Genomic DNA, 17,413 nt, shown 5'->3' on the forward strand with positions numbered 1-17,413 from the left:
ACTCCCTTTCTGCTCTTTGCTCAGCAAGTGATGAAACAACTCCCACTGATCACTTGTCCCTGGCTACTTAGTGCGAGGAGAGAGAGTCCCTTCTGCTCTGAGGCCTCATGTCACAGGTGACCCGGGAAGCAGGTCACCTCTCAGGAGCAGATAAACCCCTGCTTCTCCCCTCTGTCTCCTGGCTGCTGTCACCTTCACAATAAACGCAAATCTTTCCATGGTATCTGGGGGAGATGTTTTTACCTGTCTCCTTACAAGGCTGCGCGTGGTCTGGGGAAAGGAAAAAGCCTTGGAAAAGACAGCCTGGTGTTGAGGTGACAGAGATGTGTTTGAATAGAATAATGATGAAAGTAGCCAGTCAGCCAAAGATGTTGTATTTCAAAAGGAGGTTGTTCATTTAAGGGCCTGTGAGATTTGGGAACTTTGTGTCCTAGGAAAAGTTAGTGGCCTCAGGGCTTCTCTGTCCTTCAATGCTTGTGAAATACCTTGTTCCTCCTCAAGAATATTAATACCAGAGCTGTGTAAAATCAGGTCTTCAAAAGACAAATAAATGGTGTAAAGAACTATAAAGAAGGAAAGGATGTTCCAGAATCAATATACTCTTTTTTTTGTTCCCTCTCCTCAGGGTAGCTCCTTTTGGGGGTAAAGTTGGATATTTCAAATGTAAAGTATTTGCTTGCTGAGCACCTAATCTAGCCTTTCCCCCATCCCCTTTTGAGAGAAGGGACAAGAGAAGGGAAGGCAAGTAAGGGGAAGCGATATCAAATTAAAAGGATAAGGAGTGAAGGGAGCAAAAGTGGGGGATGATGTTGCCCTAAAAGGAACATTTCCAGTGTTGCAATGATACACTGATTGAATAAACAGAGGGAATATGAGAATACACAGTTAAAGAAGAAGGAAAAAGGAACCACATAGGAAATTAGGCAAAATAAAAAGGTTCAGGAGAAGAAGGCAAGAGCAGATTAACCACAGACATTCCTTGAAGACAGTAGCCATTTACAAGTTTCATCTCTTTTCTTCTTTATTATAGCAATCTGTGTTAACATCCACAGTGTGGGTTGAACAGTTTCACTGTGTCTAAATAGTTTGACTGAGTCCTGACTAAATTCAGGACTTTCACATCGTTTTCAAGTAGCTCTTGGACAGATTTATTGTTTTAAAAAGTTTTTTATCATTTTATAGTGTCTTGTTATGAAGAGGGATGCTGCAGCCTTTGTTGCTCTGGGAGTTTTGTCCACCTTGACCTAACACAAAGTGACCTTCCAAGATGTTCTGCTATTATTTTTTTTTAAACTCAGAACTAGGACTTGAAGCATTTCAGGTTTGGCATTTTTCTCTTGGTCCCTGAATAACTTTTAGCGTAGATGGGGGCAAACTGTCTGTTGTGTTCTTCACACAAGGCATGAGCACTCCGGCTAAGACATAATGCTGTCCAGGTCCTGTGAAGGACTATGTCTCCAACAGTGTCCATGCTCAAGTGGGGGCTGTTGTTCAGAGTCCTACCATGCACTTTGAGGGTTGTTTTTGTGTACTTTTGTTCAAGTGGTAGAACAGCTGATACTCTAAGGGGTACTGGTTTGATACTGCTAAAAGTGAAATGGAACAGCCTGGTTTCTGTTGCTGCTCACAGATAACCTCCACAGTATACCCCCGCATTCATGCAAAGGCGCCCACATTCAGCATTGAGCGCTTTGCATTGGCAGGAGATGCTAGAGCCTCACTTCCCCATCCCTGGCATCCTGGGGTGGGGCGCACATCCCCTTTCTTTGTCCTGGTTCATTCTCCCATCTGTATTGCAGAGTGGCAGGGGAGTGTACCCAGCCCAGTGCGTAAGCCACAGCAGGACATAGTTCTGTGCCAGGCTCCTGTCCTCTTTTTGGGATATACTGTGGGAAAGATGTTGGGGGGGGGGGGAGGAGGAGGAGGAAAGGCTTGCCAAGTGAGTGCACTGACCTCACAGGAGAACCATAAATGAGATGGCTCATAAGTCTCACTCTTCCTATAGTGCTACTCCAGATACAAATTGAGACATCTTGATTTAGACCTGCTTGAAATTTGCTGAGCCAGTTTGCTCTCCCTTGCTTTCGTTTTGCTTGTGCCTTTCTCTCTCTGTATATTTATTCTTACACATACATACACATGCACACCCCCACCCCACCCCCCTCTCTCTGTATACCTGTTATTTTGATGGTAGTGTACTGTGGCATTCAGCATCATGTCTGTGCTTTCCCAGGCCGTTCATTGTGCTCCCTCCCTTGATGGAATGGATTCGGGTTGCCGTGGCTCACGCGGGGCACCGTCGCAGTTTCTCGGTGGACAGCGATGACGTACGGCAGGCAGCGAGGCTCTTACTGCCGGGAGTTGACTGCGAACCTCGACAGTTAAAGTAAGTCCACTGGAAAAAAAAAAATTCAAGAAAATCAGCTGCTTTTTGCAAAACCTGTCTCTCTTTCCTGGCAACAGCATGCCAGCAGGCAGGCGGAGGGCTCTGTTACTGCCTTGAGAGGTGCTCGGGCTTGTTGCTGTGTGCGTTGCAAAATCAGCTCCTGGTATTTGCTCACATCCGTGGATAAGCTGGTTGCATGGTAATGGGTGCCTGAATATCTCACAGCTGGATCGAGCCCATAAGCTGCTCAATAGAGGTCATATAGTGCTTTTATCTTCTGCTACTGTAAGGTTCTGTTTGCTAATGAGGGGCTGAAATCTTCTGCTAATTGTCTGCTTCACGTTGCTGTGCTAGAAAATACTGAAATGTAATTGGCAGGGCTGCAGATATTTTTCAGGGCTTTGTCTTCAGCTTTAATGCTTAAAGGGCACATTTAAACTTACAGGTAGGACTACCTCTTGCAGTAAAATTGTGGTTTTCGTGCTAATGTCAATTCAAATTAGTTGTAAATGTCAGCTTAGGTAATTTGACTTTTTCGTGTATTGGATGCAACCTTTTGGGTTTCTAATGAAGTCTTACAGTATTTATTATCAGGATATGTTTTAGTGTCTATTTTGCCTTATTATTATGTACATGTATTAAAGCAGGATTTGGGGCTGTTCTGAAGTCAAGAAATGTTTGGCTTTGATTTTCATATGAAAAGGCATTCTGAATATGCTAAAGCAGAAATTACTCTCTGATATTGCTGCACAAATTTGTACATAAACCCCAATTTTCAGGGGTCTGCCACTTCATACAGCAGTAGGTGCATTCTTTCCTGCAACACAGGAAGCAAAGGGGTCATCTACATGATTAGCTGTGACAACCTGCACTGGAGCAGCTGCCTTCTGTTGACTCTGGCCTTGACACGCTCTTTCACCCGAGAGTACGATACTTTACTTTGAGATCTGTCTAAGCTTTTTATAGTCACAGCTCTTCAATATTTAATTGGGGGAAAAAAAAGATGTTGAATTTCAAAAGGGAAATCTTGAGCATTTCAGATTTCAAGTCTTAGCTGTAATTGCTTCTCCTTCACTATGACCACCTTGGCCCTCCTTTCCAGAAGTGCAGCGTTCTGCCTTGCTACTGAAATGTCAGAACTTCCAGGTCCTGTGCACCTCCCAGAGACCTAGCACCTGGTCTTGAAAAGGCACAATTAGTTTAATACCTCTTACAGTATCTAGGTAAGATTGCAAATAAGGCAATAATGTTTCATCCCCTGTCTTAAAAATGAAGAAAGATTGTTGCAGTTTAATGTCTGATAATTAACCACCCCCACCCCCCCCGCTCTGAAAGATGTATTTTGTCTCTGCGTGTGTCTATAGGTATTTAAATACCATCAATGCTTAGACAGTTTTCCAGGGTGTTCAAAAGAGTTTGAAGTTGAGGAGAGTTGTATTATGCTGCAGAAGAACACATTCATTTTAGAGAACAAATCAGTACTTAGTTTAAAGTTGGTATCAAGAATTAATTTCATGAGGAGTAGAAATGATTGCTGTTGTCTTGCTGGTCTTGCAAATGGGAATGATCTTGAAGAGCATAGTTTGGGGTTAATCAGGTGGTAATGAAGAAAAGAATAATTCCTGGGTCAAATTCTAGATTTTAGAGACCAGTCTTTGCAGTGTGCCCTTAATTTGACTGCAGGGACTTGATACACCCCTTGATGTCCCAGAATGACACTCACTTTTCTATGCTGGCAGAGGTCTGCAAATGAGTGTCCAGATACTGTGGATTTTATTTTAAGGTCTGTACCTACTGCAAGCATAGTGCAGCAGGTTCTTTCAGTAGCTGCAAATCAAACCCTGCCTGTAATCCTGAGATCAAAGGAAGGACTGACCTTATCTGAAGAATAATGTGAGACATCAGGATATTAATTTGAAACATTGCAGCTTGTAATTTTTGATTTGTATTCAGTGCAGACCCTCAGCACTTCTCATTTCCACTAAGCCAAGTGCCAGCCAATTCCATAAATGGAAAGAGTGGAGAAGGGGGGAAAATGCAACAACTTTGCAGAAGATGGCTTTTCAAATAAGCTGTGTGACGAATGACTGATGGAGAATTTTAAGTGCAGTGAGCTTGATACATTTTGTGACTTCTACAGAAAAGGCTTAATAAGTAGAACCTTGGAATTGGTTACATTTCCAGGCTTTTATTAGCAGTCTTCCTTAGCTCCTGAAATAAGAGACCTGAACCCAAATGTTCCCATGGTCCTATGTGATATTGCATCATTCCACAGAGATGATTTGCAGCCTATCTCTGCAAACATATAAAATCAGCTTCCACATTGGAAAAACACACATGCAGAGAGAGGGAGAGATTGGCAGGATCTCCAAGTTCAAAACTAGTTTGGATTAAAAAAAAGTGTTCCATTTCTTATCTGAACTACAGCATGGAGGTCTCCCAGCAGATTCATTTGACACTTCCCAGCTCCATGACATAAGCCAGCAGTGATGTTCTCTGTCTGGCTTTGTAATTCTTGCCTTTCCTTCCAATACTTCTCTTTCTCCCCTCTTCTGAGCCTTCTTTAAGAATCTTATCACCTTAATTTCTTGCAATGTTTTCATCTCCTGGAAGTGGAGCTGTTCTTGCTCTGACTAGAGAAGTTAGGGAATCTGGAATCAAGCAGCAGCTTCTTGTCTCTTTTCTGACCTCTTTTCATTTTATAGCAGCAGACATGCCAGAAGGTTTCTTCCCTTTCCCCAGCCTTGGTGAGACGAGCAGGGATGTAAATGTTCTCCTTCCTCCACAAATAGAAGCTTTAGATAGACCAGTTGTCTTCATCTTTTGCAAGGAGGTGTAGGTTTCACAGATGGGATGACTCCTGGATGCACAACAGCTAGCTGAAATGGAAGCCAAAGTTGTGTCCAGAATAGTCTTTGTCACTGTGAGAGGACAGATTTAAATAAAACCTTGCATCTACCCAGGCCTTGTTGGTCCACCTGAGGCAGGTAGATAGGGTCAGGAGAGAACTGTGTGCAGATTTGCTCTCTGTTGACATAAATTTGGTGAAGGTGAGTCCTCTGCTCCCCGCTCTGGACCTTTTACTAACAAAAACATCAGGGATGAAGGTAATTTGTTGTCAAAAAAGAGCACAGTGTTAGAAACTGACCTGCATTTCTGCTGCAATAAGGTAGTGCCCCTCCTCAGTCTATGCTTGGTCTGGCTGGCTACCAACAGATGCCTGGTTGTGGCTACTCCTCATTGTCACATCTGCAAGGGGTACCTTTCCACTTGCTCCACTTAGACACAAAGAGTTCCCTGCACGCGTTTCCTTCCTCTATTCTGTGGGGTATGTTTAAAACAAGGAAACCCAATGTGTTAGGCATGTGGTGGGGAGGATTGCTCATGAATGACTACATCTGGGGACTGGAGGCTGACAGCAGAGAAACAGAGCAAGGGAGGAGCATCCTGTATTGCTCAGCACAAAGGCTGACGTACTTCTTATCAGGGTCAGTGGCTTCATCTCTGGTTGCAACATATTATGGCAGTCTTGGAGGATGTAAAGATGCTGGAACAAACTGACCTGAGAGAAGTAGTAATGTCATGCAGAGGATTGTTAGTTACTTGGTCACTTCTGTGCCTGACTGGATAAAGGCCTGTTTCCTGACCAGTCATGGGTTAACAGATGGGTGTAGTCTACTATATGTGTGCATATATATGTTCTGATACCCAAACACAGCAAAAATGGAAGAAAAATCCAATCTCTGAGATTTGAGTACAGTTCCCCTCTACAAAGGGCAGTTCCAATTCCCATCTGTTATTTTGAAATATTTTCTTCTATCCTCAGCATCATTTCAGACCTCTTTGATTCCAAGTCATCCCTCAGCTGCTTTCTCTGGGAAAGCTGCTTTTCCTGCATGTTTCTGGGCCTGGCAAAAATCCTTCTTATCCCTGAGAAGGGCTTTGTGCTCTGCTGAAGGGAATCAGGTGGGCAACATTTCACTCCTGGTACTTCTAGTGATGCAGAAGGAGACATTTCAGGAAATCTTACATTGCACTGTCTGAAGGTAGGGTTTTGGCTCCTGAACCCCGAACATGTAGACATCTGATCCTAAACTTGGCTGGGAAGGAAATACCCTGCTGGGTTACTGTCCTATACCACAAGAAGAGATTTTCCTGTAGCAGGAGTCCAGGACAATTGTATAAAGAGGTCTGAAGTCCTTTTTGGCAGCTGTTCCCACAGAGCAGCAATGGGAAATGGCATCTTTGCCATTGGATTCCTCATGGGTGGAATCTGACAGGGGTGTCTTTCATTCTTGCCCCATCCCATACTGAGACACAACCCATGGAGACCCCTCAGGCCATGGTGCCACCAGGGAGTCCATGAGAAGCATCACAGTTCCTTGTTTGCAGGCCCTGATTGTTGAAGGGACACTGGAGGACAGCGATAGGCAGTGGGGTTTGCATGCCAACCCTTCTGGTGCAGTTGGAGGTGGCAGTGTCACTGCTGGTCGAGGCAGAGCTGACAAGAGCAGGGGCCATTGTGACAGTACTTGTGCCTGTGCAGAGAAGGAGAGACATAACTTGATTCCCTTTAATTGTTTGTTTATCCACTTTCAGCAGCATGTTAGAATTGTGACTGGGTTCCTTGAGAGTGCTGGGCTCACAGTGAAGAGAGCAAATATCCCTTTTCTTCTCTGCATAGCTATGAATCTGGGTCCTATCTCTGCTCCTGACCACAGGTGTACACAGTTTTTCTCATCTCTTAGAATCATAGAATCAATAAGGTTGGAAAAGACCTCAGAGATCATCAAGTCCAACCTATGACCTAATACCTAACACCTCCTGACAACTAAACTATGGCTCCAAGTGCCACGTCCAATCCTTTTTTGAACATCTCCAGGGATGGGGACTCCACCACCTCCAAGGGCAGCACATTCCAATGGCCAGTCTCTCTTTCTGTCAAGAACTTTCTCCTCACCTTGAGCCTAAACTTGAATGCAGAGGATAGATTCGTATCTATAAGTGTTAGCTTTGAGGAGGCACCTGTGAGAGGTATGCATCAATGCCAACAAAGGTCATCACCCAAGAACTTAACTGAATACTTTAGCTCTGGTTTTGGAAAGAAAATCGGGGGGGGGGGGGGGGGGGGGGGGGGGGGAACAAAAACCAAATAAGAGCAACAAGGTTGTGGAAATGGATAAACAGTAATAAAAAAGGAGAACAAATTATGCAGCTTAATGCACTCAAATTGGGGTGACCAGATAACCTCCATCCCAGCAATGAGAAAAAACTGCCTCACAAATTCAAAGGGCCATAGGGAAATATTTTTAACAAAGCCTGGAGTGATGCCATAACTCTAAGGATTAATAATAGTAATACCCAGCATTTGAAAAGGATGAAAAATGATCCTAGGAAAATTCCAGGCTGTTAGTGCAAGGCCTTTGAATGTTTTTTCAGGCAAAGACTGATTAAAGACATGTTGTTGAGGGAAAAATGGGATAAAATGTGACACAGATTTTTCTAAAGATAGATCTTGCCAGACTAATCTAATAACTTTTTGATAAGATAACTGATTTTCTGCCCCAAGGAAATTCAGTAGATTTCATCTATTTGAGACTTGAGTGAATGATTTGATGCAGTCCATGCAGCTATTAGTTAAGAGAGAAGATGGGATTTAGTAAAGTAATTGGAAAGTGAGCAGGGGCTGGCTTCAAGGAGGTGACAAAGGCTGGGTTGGGCGCAGTGGAGTTAGAAGCAGAGATCTTCAGCTTTCAACCCCAAGAAGAGGTCTTTTTTAATATTCAGAAAGGGTTTTGGCTCAAATCATAGCAACTGTGCTCATGAAGTTAAAATTTGCTGATGCCACAATGCTGAGAGGCATTGTCCTGACAGAGGAAATTTGGGAAATCATCCAGGAAAAAATGGATGACCTTGAGGCCTGGGACAAAAGAAGAGATGGAATGAAATGCAGTTTCCCAGAAATGGAAGGTGAGCACAGGGAGATTAATTAGAAAAATACTTACTGCATTGTGTATGTAACACATACACTATGTACACAATATACAATAAACTGTATTGGGAGTTGTGTATTGAGAAGGTGGTGCACAAGATGTAGTGCAGTAGTATTTCATCCCAGAATGACTGTAAGCCACAGAAGTGGATTTTTTCCTCAGTTGTGAGAAAAACAAATGCATTTTCAGGATGCACTGGGCGAGGCATTTCCAGTAGAACCAGGAAACTATTGGTGCTCCTGTATGTGAAAGTGGTAGGAAGTGAATCTGTGTCTGGGTCAAGAAGATATTCACATCGGATCAGGCAGAGAGAAATAGGCTGAAGTGGTTTGAGTTGTGACAGAATGTTCTCATAGAGGAAGAGTAGATGAAAGTGGCTCATTCAGCTGAGCAACATGTGACTCCATACATCAGAGGTAAACACTAGAGGAGGAAAAACATACAATTTAAAGGGCAGCATGGACACAGGAATAAGTGAATGTTAAGAAGTCATAAGTAAGTCCAAATTGAAAGTGTAGATGGTTCCCAATCTTGCTTCAGCATAGGACTGGATTTATTCACCTGGTCCAGACCCATGTGCTTCTGTAGCCCTTCCACCACCTCAGCCTCGCCCAGAGCTCCAAGTTGCATTTACCTCTCTGATCCAGAAAGGTTTGTGGGCAAACGTGGTTTCTGGTTGCCTTTGAAAACCTCTCTTTAGTTGAAAATCAGTCCTAATTTCCAACTAGTCTTGGCCTCAGAATACCTAAGTCTGGTTTTCTGTCTGAGACCATCCCTCTTGATGAAGGTGTTCTAGAAAAATAGGATTATCAACCTCAAGAGTGAGGATTATTTAACATGAGAGCATCCTTCACTCCTTCTGGAGAGTGTTCTTAAGACTTTGGAAAGGGAAAAGCCTAGCAATGTGTAAGAGGAAGATGTATTATTTTGTTCTTTGAAAGCACTCTCTACCATTTGCTGTGCCATCTTAATACTATGCCACACATGGAATTCTAACTTGAAAGTGAAAGAGGAAGAGTTGTGTTTAATGTTTTATTTATGGAAATCCTGTGCTGGTACGAGAGCATGAAAATATAAATAGATTTTAATAAACAGAGATTTGAAGGCAGAAAAAGATTTGCACTGCTCTTTGCTCTCTTAAAATGCACTGTGTAAGCAGCTGAGTTTATGGAGAGTGAGGGAGAGTAGAAAATTGCTAAGAAATTCTACTCCTTAATTAGATTGCTTTTAAGTAGGAACGGTCGGTCTTTGCCTAGGTCCTTGAACGTCCTTGTTCTTCCCACAAATTTTCACTAATCCTTTAACACCAGCCTTGGCTATTTCTGTAATTAGACACAGAAATGCCAAACAAGGGAGTGTTAGCAAACAAGCTACTTGACAAAATCCAGCAGTCCCTTGGGGCAGATGATGCCAGTGGATGAAGGAGGTTTTATTACTTAAGAGGTAGAGCACGGGTTTCTTGAGGTGAATTTCAGCCTCTCCTGCCAACCGGCTGCTAGAAGACAACAGCAATACAAAAAATTAGTGAGAGGGAGTCATTTGAAAAACATGTCCTCATGTTCTCCTTCACTTTTTGGGCAGAACACACTCTTAATTTTACAAGGTTTAGAATCCAGCCTTCTTGGGTTTTTTCCCCATTGCAAGCAAATTCATTACTATTCCATATGCTCTGTCTCTGTACATGTTCCTGAATATAACCAGAATACACCTAACTTATTAGTGAAGAACTTGTGCTATCTGTTTATATGAAAGATGAATCTGTACCCAAAATTTCCTGTGGTACATTGGCTTTGTTGATAATAGGAAGTAAGTTTCCATTTTGAACATGGTTCCTGGCCTGCATGGAACCATAGAATAATAAAATAGTTTCAGTTGGGAAAAACCTCTTAAGATTATAGAGTTCAACCATTGACCTAATACCACCATGGCCATTAAAACATGCCTTGAAATGTCCATGGCTACATGTTTATTGAACAGCTCCAGGGATATTGACTCCACCCCATTCACTACCACTCTTTGGGCCTGGCCATCCAGCCAGTCTTTCATCCAATGAAGCATCCACCTGTTCAAGCCACGTGCAGCCAGTTTCTTCAGGAGGATGCTATGGGAGACAGCGTCAAATGCTTTCATGAGGTTCAGTACAAGGGACTGTAGTAATAAGAGTGTTTTGAAATACAGATTTGGGTCATGACGTGTTAGTCACATCACTTTAAATGTATTTTCCATTATCTCTAACCAATTTATTCTCAGGCCTTTGACAAGAATAAGGCTAATAAATATCTGGACTGTTTTTATTTTCTTGTCTCACTGTGGCTCCTGCTTAAAGTAAATGGAGATATTTTATGTCTGCATTAAAAAAATAGCACTCTGTATCACTTTGATGAACATCTTTGTGCTTATGTTTCCCTCCCTCCAAAACTGAAAATGCAAATAAGTGTCCCAGTATAGTATTTGTATTGCAGTCCTATTAATGTTGGCATTATACTCTCTTTTAAAGTACCACACTGGAAAAAAAAGAGTGTTCAGAAATTTAAATTAAACTGTCTGCTGCTACTCCTGCTATTGCCATTTGTGTGTGTAGTCTCACTGAAGAGCCCCAGGCAAGGAACAGGACCCTTTTGTGCCGTGGGCTGTGTATATCCAGATCAAAACTGTGATCTCTGACCCCAAGGAACTCAGCATTGCAAATGCATGTATATTGCTGGCTAGAATATGACTCCTTCCAGACTTCCAACTAGCTGAACTATAATTTCTGACCCAAGACCTCATTTATATTTAGGACAGAGCCATACTGAATAAGCTTTACAGAGCTAAAAAGATGGACTTAATTAATAGATTATCATTCTTTTAATTGAAAGGACTGGCAATCAAGTCCTGAGTAGACAAACAAGGTTTTGGTGCTTGGCTATCAGGATGAGGATCTAGTCACATCAACTGAGGGAAATTGCATTTGTCCGACTCATCAGGGTCTGCACTCCATTTCTTTTAAATCAACTATTAGCATGCTATGCCAGCACATATAGCCTGGAACATGATTAAGATGTTCCTACTTATTTTTTTTATTGCCATTTACAGAGCATTTGTCCATTACTGACTATAGCAATAATCCCCTCCCAAAGAAAAATAATTTAAAAGCTATGTAATAAGAGGAGCTGCTGTGTCTCCCAGTTACGATGGAAACACTTTGCCTTTGAATCATCTGTTTTCCCCAATGTATTCAGTCCATGAGTAACTTACTAAAGATCAACACAGACCCCATCTTAGCCAGTCTGAGTGAAAATGAAAAACAAACCCCAAACCCCTTGCATATAAACTGTTGCTGTAGAAGAGCTGCGTTATGTTTTTGTAATGTGAATGTGGGAAAAGTTAATAATATTTTGCTGTACTGCTAGGACCCATTATAAATGAGGAAGACTATCTTTGTCTTCTCTTAGAGGTTTGAGTATTTGGGAGTACAATAGAGTGTCATGGTGACCATGCAGCTTTTGACAGTGACCATTTGCAATAATTAATGTTACCATGGCATTCCCTATATAAAGGCACAGTAAAGTTAGTTATGTGCGGTGGCAACACTGTAATGATCTTGAAGATAACTGCTGTAGAAGCAGTATCTGTGAGGAATTAAAAGAGGACTTGTGGTAAATGGTATGGTATTGTAAGTTTAAAAGTGTGGCCACAGCTTTGCTACCCGTTTCTGATTTTCCTTTTACTTATAAAAGTAATTGTTTGCGTGATTCAGTGTAGAGAGGTACCAGCTAGGGAGTGTGCAAGCTATCTGACTGGAGCACAAGGGCTATGATCACTGTGTGTTATTAATTCAAGGATATTACTTCTCAGTTATGAGAGTGGAAGCATGTGTATGTACAGTGGTGCTGGTGCTAAGGAGCCTGTCCAGCCTCACAGGTTGCTAACTAGGAAAATCCAGAGTGGTCTCAGTCTTTTGAGAGAGGATATCACACTCAGTGGGTGCTGGTCAGTCCTATCTTTGTCACTGTATTGCCTCTGAAGGACCTCAAAGTTCACCTGACCCAGCCAGCATCCAGAGTGGTGGTATCCTGACACTGTCCCTAAGAAGAAGGGCAGAAGAGGATTTACCCTTCCATGGTTGTCTGCTCCTCTTGTCAGCCTGCATGACTGCTTTGATAAAATGAACCTTTTCCATGGGGTGAAGTATTGGGGAAAGAATGACCCACGTGAGTGCTGGCAGCTGGCAACAACCAAGGTGGCCTTGGAGGGGATGTATCACTGATTGGCTGGTGTCAGCCTCCTGTGCACTTGGAAAGATCACAAAGACCCTTTGACAAAAGGGCCGCTGACTGACTACAGCTGGGGAGGTTTCCCGCTCTGTTTGCACACTTGCTTCCCTGGCTTTGCAGGCACAATTTCACAACTCTAAAAGTGCCTCTGTTTAGCTGACTGAACCATTCCTCATCAACCTTACTTGTCAAGCTTCCTCCTGTCCTTTTCCATCTCTTCATAGCTTGTCAGTGTGTTTGTTGCAGTAAGAAGTCTAGAGAGAATCAAACCGGAGTGCCTGTTCCCTTCCTCCTTTTCTTATCTTTCATCCTTTAACATTTGTGATTCTGGATGGAGCAACATCCCTCCTGCTCCTGCTGAAATCAGCATTATTCAGTTGATGCTAGGAAAGAGGACTTGGGAGCAAATGCAGTGAGTGTTGTAGTGGCTTAGGGTTAATTTTTCATGGATTTGTTTTTTTTTCATTATCTTTGGTGTTCATTTTGAAATCTGACTGCTCGTGCTGTCTGCTGTACCATCTTCCCAGTTGGCTTCCTCCAGCATTAAATGCGGTGCTGTGTTCTCCTATTCTGTACTTGTAGTTCCTGATCATTTTTGATCTGTCTCTTCACTGCTTTTTATCTGTACATGTTAAATCTCCTTTTCCTTAACACATTCATCTCTCTGGCTTTTGGAGGCGTTGCTATGCTTTCTCTTCTGAAGCATCCTCCATTCCTTTCCCTCGTAGCATACTCTCATTTTATTAAACTCTCCAGTTTGATCACTATCCCTTTTATTAGTCAACATATGACGATGGTGGCACCAGCAATAACCTGTGTCATATAGTTTCCTTTGTTCTATCTCATAATTCGGGGCTGTAATTCACTGTGGGTCCTTTATGGGATATAAAAAGGTGGTAGGTCAGTGGTAGTGTACCAAGTAATGGTTTCTTGCTTTGTGGTGCTTGGCCTCAATCACTTTTCATCAGTGCTGGTGTCCTAGCAGCCATGCAGCCCAGGCACTCCTCTACATTCATGTTGTTGTTCCAGTGTTTCTGCAGCTGTAGCATCCTGGAGCCCTTGGACCAAGGCCTTTATCCCCCTATCTGGTTGAGGAGTACTAATTTGCTGTGACCCAATATCAGTAGTAATTAATGAGTCCTCTTCCTTGACTTCGGTAAGCAGGTGAGATTAAGTGCTTTTAGGGAAACCAGAGCCAACTCATGGACCAGTTACTTATGGATGAGTAAGTAATTTTTAAACCCACACCAGAGTAGAGATCTGGGCAGCCCATACACTATAGGTTCTATAGGTGCTTGCTTCTCCTCCTCCTTCCCTTGTGTAGGTGTGCAACCCAGGTTATAATCTGTCTTTTTAAAAAGAGGAGACCATCAGCTATCATTTCACATGCACTGAGCTGGGCTAACGTCAGTGAAGCTCTGCTCATTCCTGCCAGCACTGAGTTTGACCCATTTTATTTTGAGTGTATGTTATATACCTCAGTGCAAATGATGAAGCAGTGACTTAACACAGGCAGTGATTCATAGTGGCAGACACCTCTGCAGTCCTCAGAGGATGTCGAGAGCTTTCCATAACTGCATTTTGCTGTCATTTTCAGTGAGAGTCATTTGGAAATGGCCTGCTGTAGCTGGTTGGTCCAAACTCACCAAACCCCCCACCATTAACTTCTGAGCATGCTTTGTCGTTGCCATACACTAAAGGAGGACACAGATGATCTCTAGCATCTCCTGCTATGGGGGTTACAAGTACCAAATGCTGCTGTAGCTCTTGTCAGAAGTGTTCCATGTGGTGTGAACATGTTAGGCTGCAGTTGCTCCTGTGGATCCTGATGTCATAGAGCTCAGCCCTGCATATGTCTGCTGGTTCTATTTTCTTCGTAAATTGACTCAGAAACTACTGTGGAAAGCTCAGCCTCGCTGTGCATTGCTTTCTTCATCTCTGATGTAGGTACATTATTGGTGCAGAATCTGCTACTGCTGTTACAATGTATTAGTTGTGACCAAGCGTAGTGAATTAATCTTGCAGCAGACTGTTGTGATGAAGCATCATCCTTGTTCCATCTGAGTAATGATCCCCAAGCATACCTTGTTTGCATTCTTAGGACAACTGTTTAGCAGTCAAAACCCAGATGAGCATGTAGAATGAGCATCAGCAAAGTATCTGTTGTCTTCCAGACTGGTTATGGCCCAGCATGGCAGAGAGCAAGCTTAGCTAAGATGCCGATTTCAGTAAAGTCCTGCAGAAACTTTGATCAAAAGACTTTGTGTTTTCCCTCTCATTTCCCTTTGTTTTTGAAAGAGGAAGAGTGGTAGCTCTTGCTACCTACCACTGCATAAACAGCATATTTGTTGCATATTGCTGTTAAATATTAAGCAGTGTTATATATTTTATAAAGCTCTGATAAAGCACTTTGAAGAAGACATTTAAATGATAGCGATGCATTGTTTAGCTTTTTCTTTTGCTTTCCTGCATTTTTTTACATATGAAATAGAAAAGAAATATTTGATGTATGCTTGACTTTTTCACTTTTGATCATTGTTTTGTTTTTAATTCATGAGAGTAGCCCCTTGTCTTCTGACCTAGCATTTTTGGAGAATGAAAGTGCTGTTTTTCCAAACAGCCCTTTATCCAAGTTCACACCAAACACACTGTGGATTTGGACTCCACCCTCTGCCCCAGACACTACTCAGCATGAAAGAAAACAAAACTGTCTCTTAATAAGATGAAACAAAGCTGGATAAGCATGAGATTTGAATTGCCTGGCTTTCTCTGAAGCTGTAAACTCCCGTCTTGGCTAAATAACTCCTAGCCCTTCTTCCATTTAAAATGAATCTCTTGAGGAGTTTACAGTTTGAGATCATTTGAAAATGACTTTAAAAGAATGACATCTCATCTGTTAGACATAGCCAGTGAGGATTTGTGGTATTTTCTGACAATTACCTGGCAAGATTGCCTTCCCTCTGGTTGCGTGGTGCCCTGACCTACAGGTGGTCCTGCCTGAGCAGGAAGGTTGGACCTTCAAAGGTCCATTCCAACCTCAGCCAGTCTGGTATTCTGTAGCTATCACTTCCTGTTTGAAAAAGGTTTCCCTGTTACTGGGGCTGTGCTGGTAAGATCCTTTAAAGTGTTTGGAGTGACATTATTTTCTCTTTGTTACATTGTCAATGGTTCTGCATCCTTTTGATGCAAGTTCAAAGCTTACTGAAGCCAAAGAAACTTCTCAGAGATTGAGGGACCAAATAGTTTTGCCATGTAGAGAGAATATTTGTGGTGAGAAGATGTTGTGCATTTCGTACACAGAAAATGAAATAAGTGAAATCTGTACTTTTTTCCCCTAGGTTTTTGTAAAATGTACAACTTGTCCTGTGACAGATACACCAAGGGCAATCTCCATTAGCTTGCATTAGCACGTTGCATTCAGCCTTTCCCTTGGACATACAGGTCAAAGGAGAACAAGCGTGTGCATGGGCTGCATCCTTCAAAGGCAGGGCAAAGTATCCTTTTCCTAGGGACAGCAAGGTCTGTCCTGATTGTCCTCTGAGGGAGTCTGTTTCTCACATCCACAGAATTGACGACTGCTTTTGTGCGTCTCGGAAGCTGGATGCGGTTGCCACTGAAGCGAAGTTCAAGCAGGACCTGGGATTCCGTATGCTCAACTGTGGCCGAACAGATCTGGTTAAACAAGCCATAGCCTTGCTGGGGCCGGATGGGATTAACAGCATGAGTGAACAGGTAATGAGATAGAAACATAAAGAAGCATCTGTGAAATGTGAGAGTTTTCTCTGCTTATCACAGAAAACAAGCCTCAGCTTTCAGATAAACAGACAGAGGACCTGAGTGCTTTCCCTACATCTGCCTTATGTTTGGTCTTTTTGAGTTGTATTGATTCCTTGGTACTTAGATAACTCAGCATGAGAGCAAATGCATCCCCTGAAATCTTCTTAACAGTGAACTGATATAAGTGAAACCAAAAGAAGATCCCAGGTGGTCTTAGAGTTGATCTGCATATTTAAAATAGCTTCAATGCCGTGTATAGTGGTGTGGAACAGGACTTTGTGAGGTGAACATCCTTCCACTAAACACTGCTCTGCATGTGCAGTGTGTTTCATGTGTACTGCTGAACAGTTAAGGATTAGCTGCTGGCACTCTTTAATTGCATTTGTCCCAAATTGAACTGACCTACAGTGTTAACCTGCTCATTGTGGCCAACATCCACCAGTTGAGGAACCTCCGTTTTTCTGGAGTTAGACCTCTATGAGGCTGATAGTTGTGCCTGTCTCTGATGCTAATTTAATGGACTGTGATGCTCAACAAGGGAGTTCTCCCTTCCCAGAGGGAAATAATGGCCATTTCCTGTTGGAATAGAGGCCCTTGAATTTTCTGGTGCCCTGCACATACACAAAGCTGTGGCATCCTCTTTGGCAGAAGGCAGGGGGCTGCCACCACTGAGGTTGTCACATGGGACAGGAGCTGGACTGTTAAATAGATTTAAGTCCTTTGGGAGGAAAGCTCTTCTGGGAATGTGAGCTGTGTTGCTGTTCAGTAATTTCACTCAGTTTGACTCAATATTGCTGATTCATTTGAGAAAAGCTTTAGAACACCGCAATGCTCTCCCTCCAAAAGTAGTGTCAGACTGCTCATTCCAAGGTTCATATATTATATATTTTAAAAATTATTATTACTTTAATTTAGTCTGAACCTGGAAACTTTTCACAGTGTATTTCCTCTGTCCTCCAGGCTGAAACCTGGGAACATTCTGGCTTGATTCATCAAAGTGC

At 42.6% G+C, this 17,413-nt stretch overlaps 1 protein-coding gene across 2 annotated transcripts in view; it reads left to right on the top strand.

Annotated features, from left to right (window-relative positions):
• Positions 1-17,413, top strand: part of ABTB3 (ankyrin repeat and BTB domain containing 3) — a 192,124-nt gene that overhangs the window by 126,198 nt on the left and 48,513 nt on the right. For both annotated transcript variants that reach the window (XM_068142321.1, XM_068142322.1), the window contains exons 4-5: positions 2,234-2,386; positions 16,202-16,367. In XM_068142321.1, coding sequence (XP_067998422.1) covers positions 2,234-2,386; positions 16,202-16,367 — 319 coding nt within the window. The remainder of the gene's footprint in view (positions 1-2,233; positions 2,387-16,201; positions 16,368-17,413) is intronic.

The sequence above is a fragment of the Melanerpes formicivorus genome, unplaced genomic scaffold (genome assembly GCF_026170545.1).
Source record: "Melanerpes formicivorus ecotype bairdi unplaced genomic scaffold, bMelFor1.0.p_v2 SCAF_8, whole genome shotgun sequence".
NCBI lineage: Eukaryota > Metazoa > Chordata > Aves > Piciformes > Picidae > Melanerpes > Melanerpes formicivorus.